The sequence below is a fragment of the Solea solea genome, chromosome 8, assembly GCF_958295425.1.
Source record: "Solea solea chromosome 8, fSolSol10.1, whole genome shotgun sequence".
Classification (NCBI taxonomy): Eukaryota; Metazoa; Chordata; class Actinopteri; order Pleuronectiformes; family Soleidae; genus Solea; species Solea solea.
Genome location: NC_081141.1, coordinates 26,405,796 through 26,431,345, shown reverse-complemented (window position 1 = coordinate 26,431,345; position 25,550 = coordinate 26,405,796). Strand labels below are relative to the sequence as shown.

General features: G+C 41.0%; 1 protein-coding gene across 1 annotated transcript in view; it reads left to right on the top strand.

Annotated features, from left to right (window-relative positions):
- The first annotated feature begins 6,084 nt into the window (after positions 1-6,084).
- The window catches only part of adgra2 (adhesion G protein-coupled receptor A2), a 62,464-nt gene continuing 42,998 nt past the window's right edge, over positions 6,085-25,550 (top strand). Inside the window, exon 1 of the mRNA XM_058637128.1 lies at positions 6,085-7,215. Within this exon, the coding sequence (XP_058493111.1) occupies positions 6,911-7,215 (305 nt within the window). The 5' untranslated portion in view covers positions 6,085-6,910. The remainder of the gene's footprint in view (positions 7,216-25,550) is intronic.

Here is a 25,550-nt window from a genome sequence, read left to right as displayed (position 1 = left end):
TTTGTCATTAAATCTTCAGGCCTGGCGTTGCTTTAGTGTTTCATTCTGAACATACACGTCTCCAAATCTCCACTTTGGAAACTCACAGGTGAGCAAATGAATCACATTTTAGTCACGTTGGGAAATCTGTTTTATGTTTTTATTAACTGTTGTTTCCACTGTAACACTTGTGTGTTTTATTGTCACATCACGGGTGTCGAGGTACGAAACTACACAAATGTGTCTGGTTTTCTTTGGGTCTGAGTTTGTACAGAACTTCAGATTTCAACGTTCAAATGACTTTGATTTTTCAGTGAAGTGACAGTTGGTGACGAGTTTACAGCAATAAAAACAACTGGCAGCAGGTGAATGAAGACCGGTTTGACGGGTGACGACTTTTCCACGTCCAACGAACCAGAGCAACGTCTGAGCTCAAGGTGAGTTCTGCAATACACTGACGCAGGGCCGGCCCAAGTCTTTATGGGGCCCTAAGCAGAAATTGATATCGTTAACCAGTAACTTGGAACAGATCTTCAACTCCAAACATAAAACCAATTAACTCTATTTCAGATATAACACCAGATAAACACTATTCAGATATCTGCAATTCTTTAATTTGTTAAAATGCTTGTTTGTTTCTCTTCCACTAACAATTGGGGCCCTCATGTACAATATGGCCATTTATATTGTTTTGTTTTTTTTATCTTTTAAAATTCATGTAATTCCACTTGTTAGCCAGAGGAGGGCAGTGTTACAATAGTTTAAAATATGTCTCTGAACCTATGAAAGGATGGAGGGGAAATAAGTATGAGCTACAGGATGAGTGATTAATTGCAACTGATTTGGTTTAGGTGACACAACTACTGTAAAATTAGCGCCAATGAAGTTTATTTAAATCATAATAGTGTCGTTAAATCGTGTCTTTAAGGGAAAACCACATTCTCTGCTTGGAACTACAGAGGGGAACTTGTATGCACTGCATTGGTATTTATTTACAAAGCAAATCGACGTGAATATACCAAACATTACTGGATTTGATCAGATCCACTGGTTTTGTATGAATTTGAAAAAACTGCTGACTCATGGAACAAAACACAGCATACTCCTAAATTAAGGACACTTCCTCCCGTTAGACATTTTAGAAATATGGTCTTAAATCTTTAAATTTTCTTATAAAACTGTATTTAAGTTTACATTTGTATGTTTTTAATGTCACATTTAAACTCACGAGTGTCTTTTAAATTTGTTATTGCTTTTAAACCTCTTTCGTCACAGTTTTTCATTCAACATCGCCGTCAGTGAGTTGCATGTATAGATTGCATTTATATTTCTGTATTTATTATCAGATTTTAACACGAGTTTACATTTAAAAACTCTTGAAACTCTGGCCACATGTGCTACAATCACTCCTTTATGGCCGTCAAAGGTATTTGGTGCCGAAAAATATGACACCACCACTTTACGGTTTGATAAAACCCCCTGTAGTGTGAGAAAGAAGCAAGTTAAATGTCTCCATAAATCCATAATGGAAGCCATGCGTGGATCCAGGAGAGCCTGACAGAGGAGCAGGGCGGCAGGGCCTCACGCAGTTACCCATCACGACCACTAGATGTCGTAGCCTCCTCAAGGGAGACTGGGCCTTGGCTGAGGACTTTTTGGAAAGCTCCTGATGTTTGCATCTGTGCTGGACCTTTCTGTCTTTTGTCTGTTCACTGGCAGAGACGTTGGCAACCGAACCGCGTCTGCTTCACATCTTTTGATTTTTGCTCTCGTGTGAGATTTGGTCAGACGTCCAAGAGCAGCAACCATCATCTCCCACATCAGCTGTCGTCCATCAAAAAATAGCTCAGCTCACGTCCAACAAACCCTCTCTGCAGACGTTATCTTCACCTTCTCGATCCTGACGTCCCCCCCAAACCCACCCCCTTTCTCTCAAATCCTCCACCTGGAATCGAGTCCAGATGTGGTGACGGGGGAGAAGGAGAGAGATTGCTTCGCTCGACTATACAGCGAAGGGGGCTGCGGGGGGAGAGAGAGAGAGAAAGAGAGAGAAAATGTTGGAACGACATTAAAGTTTGTCTGGATGCCATTAAGTACAATTTGATGTAATGTGCAGTTTGGAACGTGACGTTTTAAATGGAAACTGCTCTCCAGATGAGAGAGATTTGGGCCTGGTGAAGTCGGAGGGGGGTGTTGTACTTGAAACCTTATTTAACAGCTTGGATAAACAGCCCTCTGTTTGGTTGCTGTGCAGGCGCCCGTGCTCTCCGTGTGCTCGCTCTCTCTCAGTAATCACGCTGGGTCTCTGAGCCGGGCTCCAGCGTACAGTATCATATACAGGAATAACAAACCCGGGGTCCAGTGTGTGGGTCAGAGCACAGTGCACCATTATACTGCTCGCATGACTGAGGAGCCCGCAGTGAGGATGTGTCGGCGAAAAACGTCAAGCCCAATTCCATGAAGTCGCCTTTCAAACGCGCTCCTGCTTCACCTTTTTTCACATGTTCTTCTCAAATGTTCTCCAGATTTCAATCGTCCACGGCCTCCGTCTCATATATCAAAAAAAAAGTATTTTTAAAACAGAGTCATCTCGGCTCTATCTTTGGGAACTTTCCATACGTGCGGGGCCGCGAGGAAGTTTATGATCTGCTGTAGTTCTTGGATTGGAGGAGAGGAGAATATTATTCTTTCAAAGGTTTTTTTTCTGTAAATCAAAGCATTTGGTTTGTGCAAATATCGACATGGAGTCGATCTGTAACGGCTCGTTCACACGTACGCGGTGGAGCTGGAAACTGAAGGCCTAGTTCTACTCGCCTCAGACAGACGCACTCAGACTTTTGTCCGTACTTTGCACGTCGCAGGAGAACTTGCGATTATTTTCACGATTAATCGAGTCATCGTTTGGTCCATAAAATGTTGATCTGTGTTTGTCAAACGTGGAAATGATGATGTTCTCGAATGTCTTGTTTTTGTCCACAAACCAAAATGATTAATTTTTAATGATTTCTATGTGATCTGGAGCAAAGAAACACAGTTTTAGCTTCATAAATGTGAATATTTTCTATCAGAAATCTTGTTTTAATCATGAAAAAAAAGCTTCAAATCGATTCATGGAGTAATTGTTTCAGCTCTTTTTACAATGATGGACGCAATAGAGCAATGCCACCAGAAAATGGAGGCAATATAGAATTATTAGTCCAATCGGTCAAGAAAATGATGAAGAAGAAGAAGAGTTGATACAGGGATTTAAAAATGGTGGAAAGTTTTGAAGAGCGTCTCTGTGAGAAGGTTCAGACTTACATCCGGACAAGTTACTGCCGCAGAATCCACTTGTGTTTCCGTCTGTTTTGGATTAAGCACAATAAAATAACCTCTTCAATGGTCGCCATGTATGCGATGAGAAGTGTTCATAGTTATCACATGATGAACAAAAAAGCCTGACCCTTGGTGACCACCAGAGGTCATCAGAGGTGTTAGCAAACTATGTAGCAAGCGTTGAGCTAAACGAGACTCGCGCCTGCCGCTAGCAAAGTTAAACATTTCCCCAAACAACTTCTGGCGCAAATAATGTGACCACAACAAAGCAACATGATGACCCACGATGCAGTTTGGGTAACACTTGACGCTGCTTGATTCAACGTTAATATGAGATCATTTTCATTCCAAATCCAAACATGTGATGCAAATATGCTAACTCATGCGTTATCTGATGACCACTTCCAGTTTAGGGTTGATGTCTCCTCCTGAGTTTTGGTCACGGGATGAGAAGACGCATGTCAAAGGCTTTTGCTTAACGTATGTTTTGTGCCAACGGTTATTTCTGCTCATGTTAAAACTACCGTTAAAGTGGGAGTTTTTCTCTTTTTGACTCTGAAGACCTCCTTCATTCAATCAAATCATGTTTATATGTTTAGCTCAAACACTATGGAGCTAAATGGAGATCTTTGGAGAAGGTTGTTCTCCTCATTGATGACTTTAGCAACATTAGCAAGTCTTGCTACATAGTCAGCCCTAACGGACTCTGCTCTGCTAGCCTCTTATAGCTAGCAAGCATCATTCCCACCCACCTTTAAATGTTAAGGATCAGCACACTCTCAGAGAGTTGCAGGTTCCTTTGTCCCTGAAGGTTCTCATTCTTCCTTTAGTAGTTAGCTGTAGGCAACTGGACTTGCTTGAGTTAGCTTTGAAGACTTTTCTCATCCAAGAAGAGAAGCTTCTTCAGTGTCTAAAGGGTTAGGAACCAGTTTAGAATTTAGTTTCACCAGTCCCTCTGTAAAGATCTCCAAAGTTAACTGGACTTGATGGAAGCCATTGTTCGACAGGTCATAGTGCCCAGAAAACCAGTAGTAACTGGACTTCTGGTCTCTTGAAGATGTCTGAAATTCTACACGTCCACTTGCAGAACTATGACCCCGAAAGATTCAGGATCTCCACAGACTTTGAAACAATGGCTTTCATCGTCCCCGAGCTCCCATTAAAGACCATATATATACAGTACACTGCACAGTTTTATGGGTTTCTTGCTGTTGTTGCCCGCGGCCTCCAAAGGAACGTGCAAATAAAACATAAAACCAACCTTCAGTGCATCATAAAACCGGTCATCGACAACACGGCAGCTCGGCCTCTGTACATGTTTAGAGATCAAACTCGCCGGCGCTTACCATAACTTTCTCCTCAGTGAAAATACAGGATTTAGTGAAGTGGATCCATAAAAGTCTCTGCTTCTCCTGCATCCCGCTGATTCACTGGAGAAGACTTTCATCTGCTCAAAGAGCCGATGCACAAGAAGCCTTCAGCGCGCGCTTATAGTTTACTCTGAAGACTTTGTTTCTTCAACAACAGAAAAACAGTTACTGCACATCTTCATCATCATCATTTACACAATTTTGTCCTGAGCCACAAATGGGTGTGCATACTCTTTTTGTTTTTGCTTTTCCCAACAATTGTGTCTTTTTAGTGGAACGAAAACTCATGAAAATTTGCCCAAAATCTAAAAAAAAATAATAAAAATGATTGTATTCTATTGGACAGAGGTCTCAAACCTAAGGCCCTATATGTATATTAAGTGTTGCATATAAAAACAAGCACTTTTATTTTGAAATTCTGTGGAGTCTTGTCACAGATATTGTTTATGTGATGTTATTTTAATGTCACCTTTGCACAGTTGACGCAGTTGTCCTCCAGGTGAGTTTGCGTCAAGACTCCTCCCATTGGGTGTCACAAAATGTCTCAACAGCACCCCCTAACTGCCGCCCCTTGGACATGTTTGTCTTTGAGTTTCAAAATTCAGTCCACTTATTTATATAAAGTCAGTAAAAAACAGTCTCTTTGAACCATGTTCTAAATCCCACAGGAACTTTGGTCACTTTTGATTTTTGTGTCCATTTTTGGTGATTTATTTTTTTATGACCACCCGTTCTGTTATTGCGCCACGTTCTCTTGACGTTCTATTCCTAGATCTTTATATTTGGAGACTTCTTTCCGGCAGTTTTTCAGCGAGGACAGACGTGGACGAGTTCTCTCCCGTGTGTCCTTCACGTCTGTGAGTTCATGATTTCTTAATCCGCTTATGTCGACACGTCTTCTGGCACCATGATGTGCTGCTGCTGCTTCTATGATTACATCACCTGTGAGTCATCATGCAGCTCAAAATAAATACATAAATGAATAAATAATAGTTTGGACTTTGGCTGCAGAATTTAGCCAACTATAGCTTTTTTTAGCCAACTATAAATTTTTCTCTGTCGAAAGAAAGAAAGAAAGAAAGAAAGATAGATGGAAAGGGAAGAAAAACATTAATGCACCCAAAAAAGTAGCTGTAAATTAACGATTGCTATAAACTCTTTGTGCAGCACATCTTGGAACTGTATTAAACTACATTGCAGATAAAAATAATCATAAATAATGCTGCATTATGGATGCCAACTATTGTAAGAATAAGAAACACAGTGGAAAAATGCAAATTAATTCACTCACTTCATTGATTTATTTATTTTCTTCCACATTTTTATTCAGGACAGCTCTGATCTTGGTCTCCAGTCTTCTGAAGTGAGTTGAGGAGGGGTCAAAGTTCAGGTCAGAAGTGAATCCTCCTCCTGCTCCTCACTGTCGTCAGCAGCAGCAGCAGCAGCAGCAGGAATGGACGCGCTAGGACCGCGGGGACCAGAGCGCAGACACAGACGGAGCGGGACGCACTGGGTCCTGCTGCTGTAACAGAGTGAGTTTGAGTGTGTGACAGAGGCAAAGGAGGCAAAACCGCTTCAGTTTGGGGATTAACACAGCAGCAGCAGCAGCCCATGAAGTCCAGCTCTTATTAACATTATTATTATTATTATTTAATTTAATCTATACGTGTTTATTTAGTTTCTCTGTCTCCACACAAGTTGCGCTTGAGAGAGAAAGTTTACGCAGAACTCCAGGATCAGGGACAAAACTCTCAGGGAAAAAAGTAAAAAAAAAAAAAAAAAAAAGAAAGAAGAAGAAGAAGCGAGACATTAGAGGAAAGTTGAGATGCTTCTTGTGTTTGTATGACTTCTGCACAGAGAGGACACACTGGTCTCAGTCTCGTTCACCTCTGGATTAACTTTTACACAGAAAGACAAAGGGAAAGTTGAGGCAAACTTCCCAACACTGATGTAAATCTCTTTCCTTTTCTGGAACCGGGTTGTTCGTCGGTGCTGGAGACGTTTGGATGGACTCTCTCATCTCTTGGATTCATTAACTTTTCCTCCTTGGATCAAAGGGAGTCGTGCGCACGGGCTTGCCATGACATAACGGGGACACTTGGAAACGCTGCGGTGCCGAAATAGTTTGGGAATGAACGGATGATGTGTGCTCACAACTGAGGCGGAACTTCTTTCTCCGAGTCAGCCATTCATTCCCCAAAAAACCCGAACTCTTTTCGTTTTCTGCTCCATGGTGGAGATATGGGATGACTGGAGGCGGGGGTGCAGCTGAGGAGCTGAGATCCAGCCGAAGGACGATGTCTGCGCCCGGCGTTGTCATCCCTCCGCTGCCGGGGCGTCTGGTACTGATGCTGCTCCTGCTCTCCGGCGCCGGGCCCCGGCTCTCGCAGGCTTGTCCCGGGCTGCTCGCCTCCAGCAGCGGCTGCAGCTGCACGGAAGAGCGGCCCAAAGCGCACGGCGTCCAGGCTGTGGGCAAGAGGGTCAGCTGCAGCAAGGAGGACCTGACCGAGGCTCCGGATCCGGGTCTGCTGCCCAACAGGACGGTCACTCTGTGAGTCTGACACTGCAACACTGATTTAACTGTGGTTTTTACAACAGAAGAGTTGTTTCACAATCCAAATTACTATAAGATTTATACATTATATGGTAATACTTTATAATAGAGATGTAATATTATAGTTTTTCCAAATTGATTAGGAAGTAACACTAGTAATAGTGTGTTAATAAGGAGATAATATGACATTAATGACATGATATTTCCACAGTAATCATAGTAATAATGGTCACTAAAGGCTAACTCTGTGTAATGGAAACCAGAACTGTTACCCTGAAATGTAGCCTCCAGTCTGACCCACACATTATTGTTTTAGCTCTTATTTCTAATTACTCTGCAAATAAGATGGTATTCTCATAAAATGACTCCCCATTACATCATTATTATAACACTATCACCATGACGGCACAGTACTGTCGTGCAAAGTGTTACCACATATTAAATATCCCAGATATAAGTAGTTAAATAATGTAAGATGGTAAAAGTAAATAAAATCAAGGTAATGTTTAATCAACTTGAATCTGTACAACAACAATAATAATAATAATAATAATAATAATAATAATGATCAATATAAAACAAACACATGAATATTGTTCCTCGTGCTGGTTTTGTTTGTGCTTAAAGGTAGAAGATTGTTGTTGTTTCCATTTTCCGTCCTGGAGTTGGTCTCCATGTTTATGTTGTTGTGTTGTTTGAGTGAAGGCGTTTCACAGGTGTGTGTGTGTGTGTGTGTGTGTGTGTGTGTGTGTGTGTTTGTGTGTGTGTGTGTGTGTGTGTGTGTGTCTGGTATAGAGTCCATGTGTTCAGTCGTAACCATTAGCAGATGATGACACTTATAACTCTGCAGCCTCAGGCCAGGTTCACACTGGATGCGTACACTGGTTTTCTGCGACCCGGAAACGGCTTTTCACTGAGGCACAGATTACCAGATTAACAGATTAGAGCAGCCACACTGTCAGGAAAAACGGCTACAGCTCTGCTATATACAGTATATACAGGTATGTAGCGTTAGCTTGCTATAGCATCTTTTTCTATTAGGAAACACAGACATGGCTCATATACACACTGGACTTCCTGTTTCAAAGTAAAAGCATTCTCGTGTTTCTGCTTCCCAAAGCTTTTCAACAGAGCTTTATTGTGAGATATTTGCTGGGTCTGCAGATGTTTGAGTCCAGGTGTTCAGCAGAGTACAGAGGAAGATTTTAAAGAATATTTCTTTATGATTTTCAAAGTAAAACCCTGTGTAGAGAAAGCTAAAGCGACAACAGAGTTACGCAAGATAAAACAAATCCACTGCATGTCTGCGCCGAAGAAGAACATTAAAATATACTTTAAATACACACGTCCACAACTTTGTAAAAACATGAAAGACTTTTATTTCCAAAAAGGAGCTGGAGACACCGTGTGGCTGCTCTAATCAATTAACATCGTTCCCAAAATGAAAAGCGAGATTCTTCTCAAACTTCCACCAGTGTGAATCCTGCTGTATACGAATAATAAAATACTAACTCTAGTAATGTTTTGTGTCATAATACACACTTTAACTCTCTGATGAGCATCATATTTTGATTTTATGGCTGTAGAATTGTTCAGTGCTTCCTTTTTCCAAGATAACTTTCACATTGGATATCTGGCAGTTATTCAGCCGTTAAGCAATTACGGTTACTGAGAAGCTGACGTCACAAACGCGTGACGCGCTGGTGAATCTCGTCTGTGATTGGACGGTCGTACCGCTACCGTAATGGCAAGTTTACGGACGCAAAGCTCTAATATCTCTGCTTTCCCGGTAGTTTCTGGTAGAATTTTCTAGGTATCACAAACGGTCTACTCTGTTGTTACAGTAATGAGAAGTGTTCAAGGACAGGATGGTAACGGAAGGGTTAACTGGTGAATGTTTCGTTTTAATTGACATAAAAATAATACTCGGTGGTTCGTGACGGAGGGGCGGAGTTTCTGTGAAGAGGCCCACACAGCCTTGACTGTGACCCCGTGACCTGAGCTTTAACTGTACTGGGGGCTTGTTGCAGTAATAAGACTTGTTAGGTCAGAAGTTTACATCTTGATCTGGTTTAACTGCGGAGTGGAGAAGAGGGCTGAGCCGTCGCTCCTCTGCAAAGCATTAGGAAGATCAGTGCGAGGGCAGACTGACTGTAGCCATCACCGTGGCCCTGCCTCTCTGACACAACTCTGTCACTTTAAATTTCACTCGCTCTCTCTCTCTCTCTCTCTCCCTCCCTCTCTCTCTTGCTCCGCCTCCTCCTGCACATGGTCCAGCTGACTCCAGCAAAAAGTGCAGTAAACAGAAACACATTTTGCGTATTTTATATCCGGCCTTGTGCTTTACTGTTGCGTTGGCGCCTGCTTTTAATAGCACAAACACCCTGTCTCACAGTCACCTTCTGTGGTGGAGGCAGAAAACAACTGAACCCGCGGGTGAAATGAGTTGTTTCCATGACGATAGAAAGAAAATAAATGTGTGTTTCCATCCATGGCTGTTAAGTCACTGAGATTAAACAGTAGGTGGCGCAAGAAGAAGGATAAGATGGCACGTGTTCACTCATCTAGCGCTTTATTCTCCACGTGACGGTCACACCGTGGACGGATCGTCAGTCCATCACAGGGACACATGTAGAGACAGACAACCATTCACTCTCATGGTCAGTTTAGAGCGTCCAATTGACCTCATCCCCAAATCTGAATGTTTTTGGACACCAAAGAACCTGGAATAAAACTCACGCACACACAGGGAGAACATGCAAACTCCACGTGTTCTGGATGATAAAGAGCTCCTGGAGCTGTTGATTCATGGAATTATGGTCTCGTTTAACTTGGTGTTTGTTGCATCAGGGGAATTCAGAATATTATTATATTATAGTTGAGATATGAAACGTGCAAGTGCATTGTTTTAATATCCTCGTTTGCGGTTAAATGCTTTACGAATTTTGAATGGATTTAATGGTGTTTTTCTGTCTACGACTGGCTTAAAATGGCTTAGATTGATGATAAAGAGTTCCAGTAGCTGTAGATTAATGGAATAATGGTCAGAATGCTTTATTTCGTGATTTATTTTACTCACGTTTGGAAATAAAGTCCAGAAATGTATGAAACATGCAGTTTTTTTAGTTAATATCCTCATTTATTTAAAAATGCCATTTCATGTGTTTCCATCCACTGCAGCAAATTTTGCGAGTTATTTCACCAGGATAAACAGTAGGTGGCGCAAGAAGAAGAAGAATAACATCCTCTCATCTGCTGTTTCCGACATCTTTCCAGACAGAAACCAAAGTGACGTTTCCGTCCTTGTGAGTGTTTAACACGATGAATCTGTGTTCACTTATTTACGTGCATTTATCGTCAGCAGCTGAAAAGAATTGGTGCGATATTTCAAGAATTCTTGTTCCATTTTTGAAATGCACCCATCGAGAATGTGCATGAAAACAACTTATTAACTGCTCAGTGTCGTACGATGTGTAGTGTTTGATTACAGAGCGTGAATGTGAACAAAACAACACAAAGTCTCCTAAGGGTGATCATACAGAGTCCCTCTCCCATGGTATGTCACAATAGAATGAATGAATATGAAATTTAGTGAATAAATGATCAGGTACGAATAAAACAATAGAAAGAAATGAACACGTGACCAAAACAAGGAAAGACGAGGCCGTTTTATTCATGAAGGCAGATTCAGAGCGTCGTACACAAACAGTTAAAACCACCACAGAGACGGAATTGAATGAAATCTGTAAAAAATATTTTGAGGGGAAAAATAAAAGAAGAAATAAAACGATCAGTCTTGGAAAAGTAAAAGGCAATAATAAGCCAATAAAAACAAAGATAAACAGTTAATTCATATAAAATGTAAGAATAAAAAACAGACACAAACTTCTCTCACGGCCTGCAGTGACGAAACCCGCAAGAGTGGATTTGGGAAAACGTAACGTAAATATAAGTTCTCCAGGAAAAACCAATTTAGTGTAATTATGAAATAAAGATAAATAAAAATAAGTGACACCCATAAATACACTGCGCTGCCACATAATTGGCGTCGTCGCAGCCGTTCGGCGTCTTATCTTTTCAATTATGGAGCGATTCATCGCGCGGTTGGTTTGGACAACGCTTGAAAGAGTCGCACCGCGAGCCAAGACACACTATCTTCCATGATGGATGCACCAACAATGACACATTTCTTTGCGATGCAGTGTTTTCTTCACGGCTGCTTAGACCATCGCTCGTTCCCACAGTGTGTTACTGTTCCCGTGGTCTGACCCAGTGGGAAATATGCTGCATGCACATGGGAGAGAAAAAATAAAATTAAAATGCCCCTCTGAAGCGAGCGAGCGAGCATCTGAGGTAAAGTGAAAAAGATTTCTGCCCCAGGAGCAGCAGAGCAGCAGAGCAGCGTGCAGTCCATTTTAGATGGCCTTATGTTCCGAGCTTAATAAAGACAGGATCAACATCTGGGGCACACATTGCTAAAAACCAGAGGTAAAACAGGGCTTGGGTTTCAGTGGCGGAGGTATTTGAAGATAATCTTCCATCTCTGCAACTACTAATTTTGGTGGAGTTTGTTTTGGGACTGACGTTCAGCGTTGGGCGACACTTCCAGCCGCAATCCGTCGGCCATTTTCCTTTACCTTTCACCCCTTAAGAACTACTGAGCCTGGAAAGTCCACTTTTCCTGGAGATGCGGCGGCGAGTCCTCCTCAGAGCCCCCCGCGCTCCCATCGCCACTCACGACATTAGCTCCAGATGTGGAATGTGAGAAGTTGTGTTGATTCTCGTGTTATTCCTGACATTCCTCACGCTGCTCGGAGGCTGAAGACAGTATCCCAGGTGCAGCGGGGGAGCTCTCGACATCACCGCGGTCCCCTCCCCGCAATCGACCGGCGGCGCTGCCCTCTTGCCTCGGGCAGCCCCGCATGGGGGAATGTTCTCCTCCATGCTGAGCAAGGCTGGAGGACACCAGGCCCAGGGTTTCCGGGGCCGCCTGCTACGTGTAATGCACAACAGCTGGCTCCTGTGAACATTCCAGCTGAGGCCCCTCAGCCTCATGGGAAATCCCAATGGGGATTTGTTTATTAAAACTATTAGTTGGCTGTTTGTTGTTGCTGCCAGCCATAAAGCGGCGACCGGTCACCCCGGTATTATCACCTCCTCCTCGTGCTGCACGTTGATTACAGTGCCGTGTGTCACGTTATACGACGTTCCTGCAAACTCCCACCAAATACTGGTCTAATGATGCATAATGTCTGAGCCGTCCTCCGGTCATCTGTCCCGCACTTTCCCTTCTTTTTCTTTATCTCCAGCTCTCCGTTTCTCTCCCCTCCGCTCCCCAACCCCCTCTGTCACGAGTTCATCCACACGCAGTAACTCTCAACCTAAATATTTAGTCGTCTTGGTAGGAAACTGCCATGTCCAAACTCCTTCCAGATGTGAGCCTGCACAGGCTCGTGTTTAGGCGTAATTATGCACGGCTGCAAAGGAGCTGGATCACTGGCAGAGGAAGAGGAGCGGAAGGGTAGAGGAGGGGGGGGGGAATAGATAAGAGTGGGAAAGTGAAAAAGTGTTGAAGAGAAAGTGGATGAATGATGGAACTTGAAAAAAGTGGCTGAAGTGAAGGAGAAAGTTGAACATGAGGAGTTGGAGAAGTGGGAACTGAGAGGTGAACAAAAAGGAGCAGGAGGTTGAAGGAGAGGGGAGAGGGGAGAGGAGAGGCTTGGCAGGCGGTTCAGAGGGATGTGCCCCTGGAGACTGAAAATCCCCAGCCCCTGACGAGCAGATCTCCAACAGTGGGGTGAGAGGGAGGAGGAGAAGGCTGGGTTCTTCAGTGTTCCTTCACTTCCAGAGCTTTGCTCCATGTCTTTTCAATACTTTCAGTCTTTTTCAAAAACAGTGATCAACACCATAACCATCGTCAGTGGTCGGTCTCCACTGTGGTGTTTTTGTTTCACCTGTGCATGAACTGTGACGTCACACTCGTGCCAGAAACACAATAACTTTAATAACGTCATGATAGTTAGAATCCAGTTAAAATCAATCTATTAAAGAAGAAGACGAAAAAAAACCAGGGCAAAATTCAAATTGGTGCATTTTTGGATTGACAACGAAAACTAATATTTGCTGTATCGGCTTAAAGATTGAAATATTTAATGGAATGGAAGGCAGAAGGACACAGAATTCAGCTAAAGTTGCATTGTTGTGTCTGTGATGTACAGTAGGTCAACCAAAAAATGCCCAGTACTTACAAGCTCAACTAGTGTAACAGACAGATACACAATAAATCGACTAGTAGTCCAGTTAAATTGTGTAGTTGAACGCAACTGAACAAACTAGCTCGACTTAACTGTGCTTGAAAACGTTTTGTGTCTTTTTCAAGTGATTTTCCAGGTGATCTGATGAAAGAAAAACTATTGCATCATTTACAGTATGTGAGGAAAACATGTTTTCACTGATGATATACTGTATGTATCCTACATATGTTAGGCTGTCGCTCTGAAACACAGAGCTGTGATGGCTGTTTGCATGGTGGCAGCTGTGCTTGTGTGTGTGTGTGTGTGTGTGTGTGTGTGTGTGTGTTTTAAACGTTTTAATGAGTAACAGACCAATGACGAGAACATACAGTGGCAGTCTATGTGCGAATATGTTGGTGCTTCATTGCTTGTGGTTTTTACCCAAGTGAAAACCACACTCCACCCTTGGCGTATTTTTGTTGTCATCGTTGTCGGTGACGGATGGCGTTGGCTCCGTGGGTGCCGGCCAAAATGAGTGGGCACACATGCTCGGTGTGCGAGCGGTGTGCGAGCGGAGTGCGAGGTCACCGTGTGCCCCGGCACTGGCGTGATGCCCCCTCGTCTTAAACAGCTGCATAACAGTTGCTTTACTGCATGTTTGCACTCGGGCCAAGTATGTTGGATGTTGCTGGACGGGAGCCAGAGGTTTGAGATAAAAATATGCCAGCAAGTGTGGTAATATTTTTATCAGGAGGGGTCATGTGTGAGCGACAGTTGCAAAAGAGGGGGTTGTCGAGCAAAAGTGCCATCCTACTTTTCGCTTGCTCTTTAAATCAATGTTTGAATTATTAGTTTGCTTTCTTGCTCGCAGAGAGATGAGTAAAATGGATGTTAATTACAGCTAGCAGCTAGTTAGCTCAGATAAAGAGGGTAAACAATGGAGAAGAAACGTTTAGCTAGGTCAGTCCAAAGCAAAGCAATTGTTAGATTTATTGGTTGAATCTGAAAAACCCAAATTTAAGCTTTCCTTCAGCTTGATGTAAACAAAGAGCACCAGTAGCTGGTATTATATTATTGCAGTAAAATTAGCTTCTTGCGCTACGTTAAGGGATGTTTTGGTTTCCTTATCAGACACACATTATTTCTGAATATTGTCCTTTATTTTGCTAAATTGGAACGTCAACTTGTCCAAAAACCTTCTAGAGAGATGAGAGAATTTGTGTCTACTGTACACAGCGGATCAGAAGCTACTGCTAGCAGCTGCTAGCTCAAGTGAGTGGAACCTGTTAGTCGGGGTTGTCACAAGATCTGAATAACACAAACTGAACAGTTTAAAAAAAAGACCTAGTAGTTTGTGTGATTGTGTGCGTATTAAACCACGTTGCTGCAGTTTCGCGCGGCGGTGCTATGGCGACGCTGTCCACGTTGAGGAGCTACTATGAAGTAATGGAAAACAACGTGTCTGATACCAAACTGAGTAGAGCCGAGTCGTGCTAGAGATGTACAGTTGCAAAGCTCCATAAAACTCCTAAAGATAACATGTACATTTAAAATATAAGCTAACCAAAACACAGGGAGTCGGTAGCACATTGATTTGAAGTTTTTGAAAAGTCTTCAGAATTGAAGAAGACTCTCTGTATTAGAGGAGAAACGTCTTCAAGAGACACTTCTGTCGACTCACTGTGTTTTGGATAACTTTGAATCTACACAGGCATCTGTGCTAAGCTAAGCTAACAACTGGCACTGAACAGACGGAGTGTATTGTTCTTGTCATCTGTTTTTTCATCTAACCGTCAACATGTAAAGATAAAACTTGAACCATTCCTTTATCAAAAGTCTCCATCTTGTGTTGGTCTTGATAACAAGTCCTGAACAGCCTTTAAATGAACAGCTTTATCCTTTGTTTTAGCTTAAAAAAGCTGTCAGACCAGTTTCTTTTTAGATGGATAATTTTTTGGATCTTTTAACCTCCAAAGAACTTTTAAACCAGCGTTTCAAACAGTTTCATTTTACAGTCCTCACACTTTCTATAATAAAACGAAAACAGGAACAAGATGCACCTCAATAAAGTGTTTTATAAGCAGCAAATGAAAAGAGGCGCTCCAATAGCACACATGCTAGAAACATGCTTACTTCTGCGCTCCAGTTACTGTATTATGTTGCAGCCGTTTACTGTAATGTGTTCGTGTTTTAAGGCTTGATTTCCACAGGGTGCGTCACTGGGGTGCCTCACTTTCATTTTCCACATTTTGGGGAGATTACATTATTTATGGAGCACACCCAATGTTTTACCCCCTTAAACCTTAAACAATGTCAAACTGTAAAGGATTGAGATTTAGAGATAATGTTGGGTTACAGTTATCTGCTGACATAAACCTGGTTTACATTATAAAAACACAGAATATGTAACATTTCTGTGTTGTATATTTTCTTGAGTAGTGCACTTACGTGAGGTAACACTCTCTTAAATTCTTGGAAACCGTAGTAATCTGTATTTATATTCAAGATAACGGTCTTTTCCATTTAATCATCACGTTTTAATGACGTCATCTGTTATTGTGGATTTACAGCAGGGGCCTCAAACTCAAAATGTCCTGGGGGCCAGTGAACTTCTAGTCCGGTCAGGAGGGAGGGCCGGGGGCCGGGGGCCGGTCGAGGGAAAAAGTCAAGACACTTTGTGAAAAATTAACTGTTTTGTGATTAGAAAATTAAATAATATCTTGATTATCCACTGTGATGTTGCCATTAGAAATATTTAGGATGATATCTGTTACCTGTGTCTACCGTAAAGCAAATAGCAAATTTGCATTCGACTGTATATGACGGCTTTAAATTCCGGGTCAAACTCCCAATGAAACATCAGCGTGAGGCAGGAAATACAGTATTCTGTATAACGAGTTAGTCAGTGTGTTTTTGTGTTTGCTGAAACACTCCCCCATCACCAAGTCCCACGAGTCCACACTTATTTTGATCGAGCGACCCCTTTTTTAGCCGCAGAAATTTCATGCAGCATCCGATGGAAATGAGTCTTAATCCGACATGTCTGTGAGTCTCATGTGAGCTGACTCGACTGGCTGCAGTACAAATCTGTTTGCTCCTTCAACCGCCGTTTAATCATTTCGAGTCAAATGGTCGCTCTGTCACTTGTGGCCCTCGGGTGTGGACGGCTACCAAAGGGCCAGCAGATGTGTCGGTGGTTTTGTGAGTCACTGCGTGGAGGGCGGGGGGTGGGGGGGGGGGGGGGGGGGTACAGTATGTCGATGAAACGTCCCCCAAACAGTCGCTCGTCTTATCAGCGGTGGAGAATTCCAAAAGCGCGGTGAGCGCCGGACCCTTCCTTCGGCATTCCTGCAGCGATAGGGTTTATTTATGTGGGGGGGAAAAGGTGTTGAGAGGAGGGGGGGTCAACTCCGCACATGTGAGGTGGAGCAGTGGTCAGCAATAAATCAAAACTGCAAACAAAGGCCTGTCACTGGATACTCTGGGCTTTGTATTGAGCTGCAGCACCTGCCGGTGCCGCACATGTTACTGTGCCCTCACAGGTCAAGGTCACATGACCGGTGTGGGACGTCCCCTTTAAGACCACGCGCCGCGTTTTTCCACTTATCACCTTCTGCTGTTTGTTGATTAAAAGCTGTGATTTTTTGGCAAAAACACAGCGATGTGTTGTCATAGTAATCTCATATCTCTGAATGGCCTTTTGTTATTGTGGATTTTCTCTCTCTCCGTGTTTGTGCCGCACTCTCTTCTTATCTTACTCCAAAAAATGCCTGACTCTGACTTTTCTCTGCCAGTGCTAACTTCCCTCTCCCCGTGTTTGACCACAGCGGCTTCCACAGTTCCTGCTTTGGGGAGTCGACACATGGATATAATGGGTGTCTATAGTGGGAATGCCTGTGGCCTCAGTGTGTGTGTGTGTGTGTGTGTGTGTGTGTGTGTGGGTGTGGGTGTGGGTGGGTGTACATGCTGTCCTGTATTTTCTCTGATATACTTACCCCAGAACTTATTACTTAGTCTGTTTTGATGATTCTTGCTGACAGATTTGCTCTGAAAGGATTTTCAAAAGGACATTTAAAGCTGCAGTTTGCGATTTCTTGTTATTATTCTGCCTATCTCCAGCCGTCATGAGCAGAAACCATGTAACCTGATTTGAATGTCACATTCTTTCATCTGAAAACGGGTTCTGTCAAGCAAAACTATCAGACCTGACTGACAGAGTGTTTGTGTGTATACAGCACCAGAGCAAGTTGAATCCAAATAATTCAAAGTTTTAATGGCTTAATCAGGATAACTTGTTTCAATTATTGAATTATTGAAAAAATAACACTCAAACCGATTAATTAATCATTGCGGCCCTAATGTTGCTGTGCCATACTTTTATAATACAACTGTTAAATAATAATCCGTGTGTTGGTGTGATGTTACCTCTGATTTGCTGCAGATAAAATCACGGACGGTGCCGTGAGAGAATCGGGGGCTGAGCGGTTTTCAGCCGACGGCCTGATTTTCCGTCAATCTCTGCTCATGAGCAGGAAACAAAAGCACGGTTATGAGACGGAACAATGAGACAATGTTCACCAGGCAAACACCGCATTCCACTCGCTTTCTCTCCACAGCCTAAATTCACTAAATTGCCTCATTAAATGTGTAAAAAAACACTTTAGGCGGAGATTAAACTGACTATTGTGTTCCTGCCGCGCGGCCGTAAACTTACCACTCTGTGTTGTGTTTTGACTTTGTCTTTGAATCTAAATATTGTAATAAATGATTGCAGCTTCACAGCGACGCAGTGTTTTCTGCTGATTATAAATCTACTTGTTTTTTGTCAACTTAAGCAAAAAATGGAATTGAGAAATTGACGCTTCCTGGTCGTTAAAACTCAGTCAAAGAAATCCAGGTTTGGGGATCTTTGTGTGAAATGTGTAGATTGTGTTTGTGTGTGTGTGTGTGAGTCTGTTTGCCAGTGCGCACACATATGGTGAGGGCGTGCGCAGCCACAGCTCTGAAAATAGGCCTCAGTCCTCCCCTCTCTAATTAGAGACATTTCAAAAACCCAGATTTTAATTTTAGACTTTTTTGGACCACTTATGTGCGCGCACACACACAAACACACACGCGAGCGCACACACGGTTATACATACACACTTTCTGTATAAATAAATCTGATCGGTCTTACAGTTATGCATCTTAAAGTCCGCGCGCACGCACACGTACACACACACACAGCCACAGACCACAAACCCTCACCACTAGCCTGGTAAGTGAGCACAATGCTGTATACTCTGTAATAAGTGGTTGCACATATCAAATGCAGGAGCACATTGCCCCTCCCCTCCCCTCCGTATCTGTGCTCAAAGCAGGAAACTATGATAATGAAGCTGAGTAATGCAGGATTCTCTCCGTACTCTGAAACATCCAGCTCATCTCTTTTTATCCCCTTAAAGCTGCAGTGTGTAACTTTTAGTCATTTTGTTGTTGTTGTTGAGTTTTATCTGTTTGCTCCGTCTTTCATCTGAAAACAGGCTCCGACAGGCAAAACTATCAGACCTGTATGAGGGAGCGTTTGTTTGTATACGGTGGGCGGTGACTTGAAGCCTTTATCGATTGGCACTGTAACCTAAAAGGGATACTTGAGTAAAAGTTAAAGTTTTTTTGTTCTTTTCTAACCAGAAAATGACTTTGGTAGAAGTTGAAGTCACGTTTTATTATATTTTTTTTCTGAGATAAAATGTACTTAAGTCATTAAGACTAGAAAAGCTCTATATAAATACAGACCATAATATCAACTCTTCTTCGTCTGATTTTATTTGGTAGTAACGAGTAACAAAGATAGTTAGAGGAAATCTAGTTGTACAGATACTTTCGACTCGACTACTCAGTTTGGTATCAGTCAAGTCGTTTTTCATTACTTTATAGAACCTCCTCAAAGTGGGCGGAGTCACCATAGCACGACTGTGAGAAACTGCCGTGATGTTGTTTTATACGCGAGACAAACACACTAATGACTCGTAAAGCAGTTTGTTTTCGGTGCAACTCAGTCATTAGAATTCACTGAACTAAACTACCACTGAATAATAAAATAAATAAACATAACAATAAAATATAAATAAAATAAATAAGTATAAAAAATAAAATCAATTATCACTTGTTGTGATTCCCCGTCACGATCGCCGCTAAATACACCAGACTCCGCTGTTAAATATTGACATTTTAGACATTTCCTTGGAGTTTAACGCATGTTTTCAGGATTTTTAAAGTACTGTTTAACTGATCTACAGTTCAGAATTGTTCACTTTGATTCTTGTGACTCTTCCAGTGATCTTCACGCAGCTAAACTCTCTGAACGATGTGATTCTCTGAGGGTCTTGGTCTCCCAGGCTGTGTTCAGATTACCAGGCTGCAGATGCTGGATATGAATGAGTGAATGTGTGTTTTCCATCAGTACTCTACAGTTTCATCCATTTATTTCCTCACAGCAGTCATTTTTAACAGTCAGCTCCAACGCTGTGAATAATAACTTATTCCCACTGGACAAAAAAAAAACCTGGTAAATTTGACCAATGGGAATGTGATTAATTGGGATTCAATCAGCATCAGTGGGAAAACGACAGAGCGTGTTAATGTCTTCTTCATCTGCTTCATGGATGGTCTGATGTTTTTTTCCCCAAAAAGGGAAAAATGTGTTTAAATAGCAACTCAGGCTTTGACTGGAATAATCTACAAACTTATCTGAAAGGCAAGGATTTTGTCTCGATGGACGTTTTCGAAATGTTTTTTTTTTAAATGAAACATCTGGCAGCAGACGTTTGGTGTGATTGCGCTGTATGTTGATTTAAGCTGATTATGTGATTTTATATTGTATTCTATTTATTTTCTGTATTATACTGTTCTCTGTAGGCTCTGTGTTTGAGTAGATTTAACCCTGTTCTGTCTAAAAACTATAAGTATACTGCTCTCTGTCTGAGTTTTACACAAGGGTAAATCCAGTGTGTGAAGTGTTACTAAATCCTTACACATTAAATTATGAACATTTTTAGTAAATGATGTTCACAACTTCAGCATCTTCATCATCTCAACTGTCAAAATAGTAAAATTGACTTATATACATAAATATACAGAATACTAAATCAAATGTACATAAATATACAGAATACTAAATAAAATGTACACAAATATACAGAATACTAAATAAAATGTACACAAATATACAGAATACTAAATAAAATGTACATAAAATATACAGAATACTAAATGTACATAAATATACAGAATACTAAATAAAATGTACATTAATATACAGAATACTAAATAAAATGGACATAAATATACAGAATACTAAATAAAATGTACATAAATATACAGAATACTAAATAAAATGTACATAAAATATTCAGAATACTTAATAAAATGTACATAAAATATACAGAATACCATATAAAATGTACATAAATATAGAGAATACTACATAAAATGTACATAAATATACAGAATACTAAATGTACATAAATATACAGAATACTAAATAAAATGTACATAAATATACAGAATACTAAATAAAAAATACATGAAATATACAGAATACCATATAAAATGTACATAAATATAGAGAATACTACATAAAATGTACATAAATATACAGAATACTAAATAAAATATACATAAATATACAGAATACTAAATAAAATATACATAAAATATACAGAATACTAAATAAAATGTACATACATATACAGAATACTAAATTAGATGTACATAAAATATACAGAATACCATATACAAGTATGTACAATATACAGAATACTAAATAAAAAGTACATAAATATACAGAATACTAAATAAAATCACATAATCGGCACCAATCAACAAAAGATTAGACCAAACACTGGAGTAAAATTAAACTTCTCAACATTATATCCTTGTATTTAATGACTTTATTCATCACAGTTCCCCCTCAAATAATGTTTAACCTGTAATTTCATGGATTATTTTGTCCATGACGAGCAGTAAATGGTTCTTGTCAGTCTGTCAGTCCGTCAGTTTGTCCACACAAGGACACATGTCCCGCGGTGGTGTGGGACGGACACAATGGACACATTCACGTCTGGCTGCTTAAAGTGCCTGCCGTGCTCGAGGGCACTGAGTCAGTGTGGTGGACGCGGTGGTTTGTGGCGTCTTCATACGAGGAAAGGGTTAAGTCGTTTGGACGCTGAAGAGTGTGGAGGCCTCTTCTGAAGCACTCGTGCTAACAAAGATGACACGGTCGTCTCAGACTGCTGCAGCCTCACTTCTCCTCCGTGTGTGTGTGTGTGTGTGTGTGAGTGAGTGATCATGGAGGATTATTTTAATACCATAAAATCATTGATAATATTAGTGATTTTCTCACTGAGATCATGCAGCACTTTCACACACACACAGTCTGGTTTGGGTGTTTGCAGACCGACAAAATCATCTTTTTTTTCTTTTTCTTAAACACAGCCCACATACACATTTCCTGAAATGACAATTTACTTTACCAAAAATACAAAGCAGCCACATGTAGGCTGGCCAAACCTCAGAGACTAAATTAACTGTCGTATTCAAAAACATGTTATTGAAATCGAACGACAGACCACTCCTATGCTGCACTCGACGTACACACACACACACAGCAGTTAGGATTTCATGTGATTAGAGAATTCTGGGTCATGACATTGTCACATGATTCATGTGTGTGTTCTTGTATTTGTTGCCTCTTTAGGACACTTTTTTCTGGCATAAACACTGACTGACCTTGTCAGGACCAGTACTGTAGTCCGCGGGAGACTAAAACCTGGTCCTAATGGGGCAGAACCTCATATCTGGTTTGGTTAAGGGCCTAAGATTTGAAGGTTAAAGCCCGGGATACTGCTTTGTTTCAAATGTGCAGCCCGTGGGTCACATATGTCCCACCCCACAATTTAAATGAGAATCTTTTAATTTTAATTTTTAATCCCTTATAACATCAACCTGCCAAGGGGACGACAGGTGGAAATTAGCCTCAGGCTACAACCTGGCATATTTACATTTTATCATTTATTAATATGCATTGTCCCTTTCCTTAAATAAATAATGAAATATGTAAATTATTGATGATCACTGACATTCACACATTCATGCACCACATCTATGTGCAGCACATTTTCTGCCACTGGTCTTTCATGCATTCATTCACACTCTGCCGTCAGGAGAAACGCTGGATTTAAGTGTTTTATGTAGACTTAGCAGAGCCAGGAATCAAACCCACAACCCTCCAATTGAACGACGACTTGCTCTCCCACTGATTCTCTGATGTCATATCTGGACTGAACTGATGTTTATTTCCCGCACAGTTGGACTTTTTGTCCTCTCCTGACCCCGAGGTCATGTGAGTTTGAGACGCCTGTCGTTAGGGTTAAGGTGTTCTTTTAAGGCCTTTGTTTTCCCTTTACCTTAACTTTAACCCCTTAAACCAGCAGCTCAACTCTCTCATTATAACGAGAAAGTTTTGAAAAGGGAAAGTTTTCTCATTAAAGAGAGAGAGACGGTTGGTTTTATTGATTGCTTGTCGTTGGATGTTTCCATCAGGGAACGATGAGCGTGAAGGTGGAGACGCCGTGTTTGTTCTTTCTATTTATAACAAGAAAAAACAAGAAAAATAATCTCATTAGAACAACAAACTCCTCAGATATTATTATGTTTTACCCTCTGGCAGTTCCACGCTTCTGTAGAAACTCACATTTTCTTTTATTTTGTAACTTTTGCCACAATTAGTGATTCTGTAGATTCTATAGGACGTCAGGTTATTGGAAAGGTCTCAGATTTATTGTATTATTGTGTTTAATGAAATTTCCTCAGGGAAATTCAGAAGGCTCAGCAAAAAGGATTCATTTGACCCAAAATAAACCATTAAATACAATTGATTTGATACAAGTATACAGACCAGAAACACTTTCTTTCTCCAAATCTTTTAACATTTTTGCCACCATTTGTGATATATTCTAATAGAAATCAGGTTATTGAATCTTATTGAAATGTTTCTAGTCTAATATTTAATGTATAATTCGTATTAAATCAAATTTCTTAATGGGGAAATTCCCGAAGCCATACATTTCAGGAAGTATGGTCCTTTTAATTTGGGAGTTGTTTTCTTAGGGAGACATGAAGGCTCAGAAAAAGTATTCATTTGACCCATTTGACCCAAAATAAACCAATGTCACCATTAAAAAGTTCGATTTAATAAAATTATACATTATTTTTGAGACCAGAAACATTTTCTTTCACCAATTTCCTATAAATTTTGCCACAATTTGTGATATATTCTAATGGAAATCATGTTTCTGGTCAAAGATTTAATGTATTATTGTATTAAATAATATTTCTTACATTTCAAGAATTATGGTCTGTTTAAGATGGGAATTGTTTCCTCTGGGAAATTCATAAGGCTCAGGAAAAAGTATTAATTTGAGCCATTTGACCCAAAATAAAATAATTCACCATTAAAAAGTTTGATTTAATAAAACTATACATTATAGCCAAGACCAGGAACCAATTTTTTTTTAAATGTTTGCTACAATTTGTGATATATTCTAATAGAAATCAGGTTATTGAAACTCTTAAACATGTTTCAGAGCTCAGATATTATGTAGAATTAGATTAAATCAAATTTCATAAAGGTGAAATTCTCGAAATCATACAATTACAGGAATTATGGTCCGTTCAAATTGGGATTAGTCCACTTCTCCATGAAGAAATCAGTTTTTTTGTTTGACCAATTTTTGCCACAGTTTGTGATGATTGAAATCAGGTTATTGAAATGTTTTAAAAAGTGTCTCTTGGACACGTTTCTGCTCTCAGATATTAAGAAATCAAACGTCTAAATGGTGAAGTTGGTAAAAATGTTCACACATGGCTCAGATTAATTCTCGTCCTCACTCTTCCGAGGCAACAAATCCCCTGATTTGAAAAGACCATAATTCCTGGAAATGCACGATGACAATATTATCTCTCCCCTCTCTTAAGTGACTGTGAGTTTAGTCTGTGGACTTGAAGCCGCAGCTCCTCGTCTTTGAGGGTTATAAACTCGCGCTTGCATCTATTAGACCTGGCATGTTTGTGGGCGGGAAAAGTGGCTCTCGGAAAACTCGCTAACGGCCAAATTAAGTAATACACTTTTTAATCCATCTTTTGGGTTTGGACCACGATATCCAGCCGATCCGCGACGTCGGCTCTCGTTACTCTGAGTGCTGCCTGTGTGTGATGTGTATATAAAGAGAAACGCTGCCATGTCCACTTTAGCCCGCTGCCAAGTATTGAAACTGCCAATAATACACTTGCAAATGCAACTCTGGCAGACGAAGGCCGACTTGACTGGAAAGTCAAACTCTGACTTTGATTCTTGTTGTGTAAGCAGTGCTCGCACAATGCTCCGCTGTAAAGTGGATAATCTGATTTAATTACGTTGGGAAAATCCACCTAAGCTAATATTTTTTTTACGTTTTATTTTATGTGGACTATTCTTTTTGTTTTTTTCTCCCCCTGCGGTGACACGGAGCCGCGTGCCAGACATCAACGTCAGTGTGCTAATTAAACCAGGCTTGATTCAATAATGATGCTCCGAGAGACTCACTCTCATTATCTGGCTCCAATTGGTCTCTGAATCACGACTGGGTTTTATGGCACGGTACCAATCTTTTCCTCAAGGGTTCTTGCGTTTCACCTTTTGTGTGTGTGGTCCTCGAGGGCAAGAGACCGATCCAGAGTGAAATGATGTTTACGCGGCGGCTCGTTGTGTTGTTTTGACTCCCTTTATCAGAGTGAACCTGCGCTTTCTTTGTCTCTGTTGGCCCTGAAGGACTGGATCAATGCTCGGGGCGGAGACGGGAGGCGTGGGTGTCTAATCAGCGAGGTTTTGTGTCTGTTTTCAAGGAGATGCTCGCAACACGCGCACAAACAAGATCACTCACACAGACACAGACCTACACCGAGGGGTTTCACACCCTGACATTTTTACATTTTGATCCACTGGTCTGTAGGTAATTGTGCCTGCACATAGCTATTACCGTCTTACACAATTCATCCATCTGTTCAGATGTCGCAGGGATA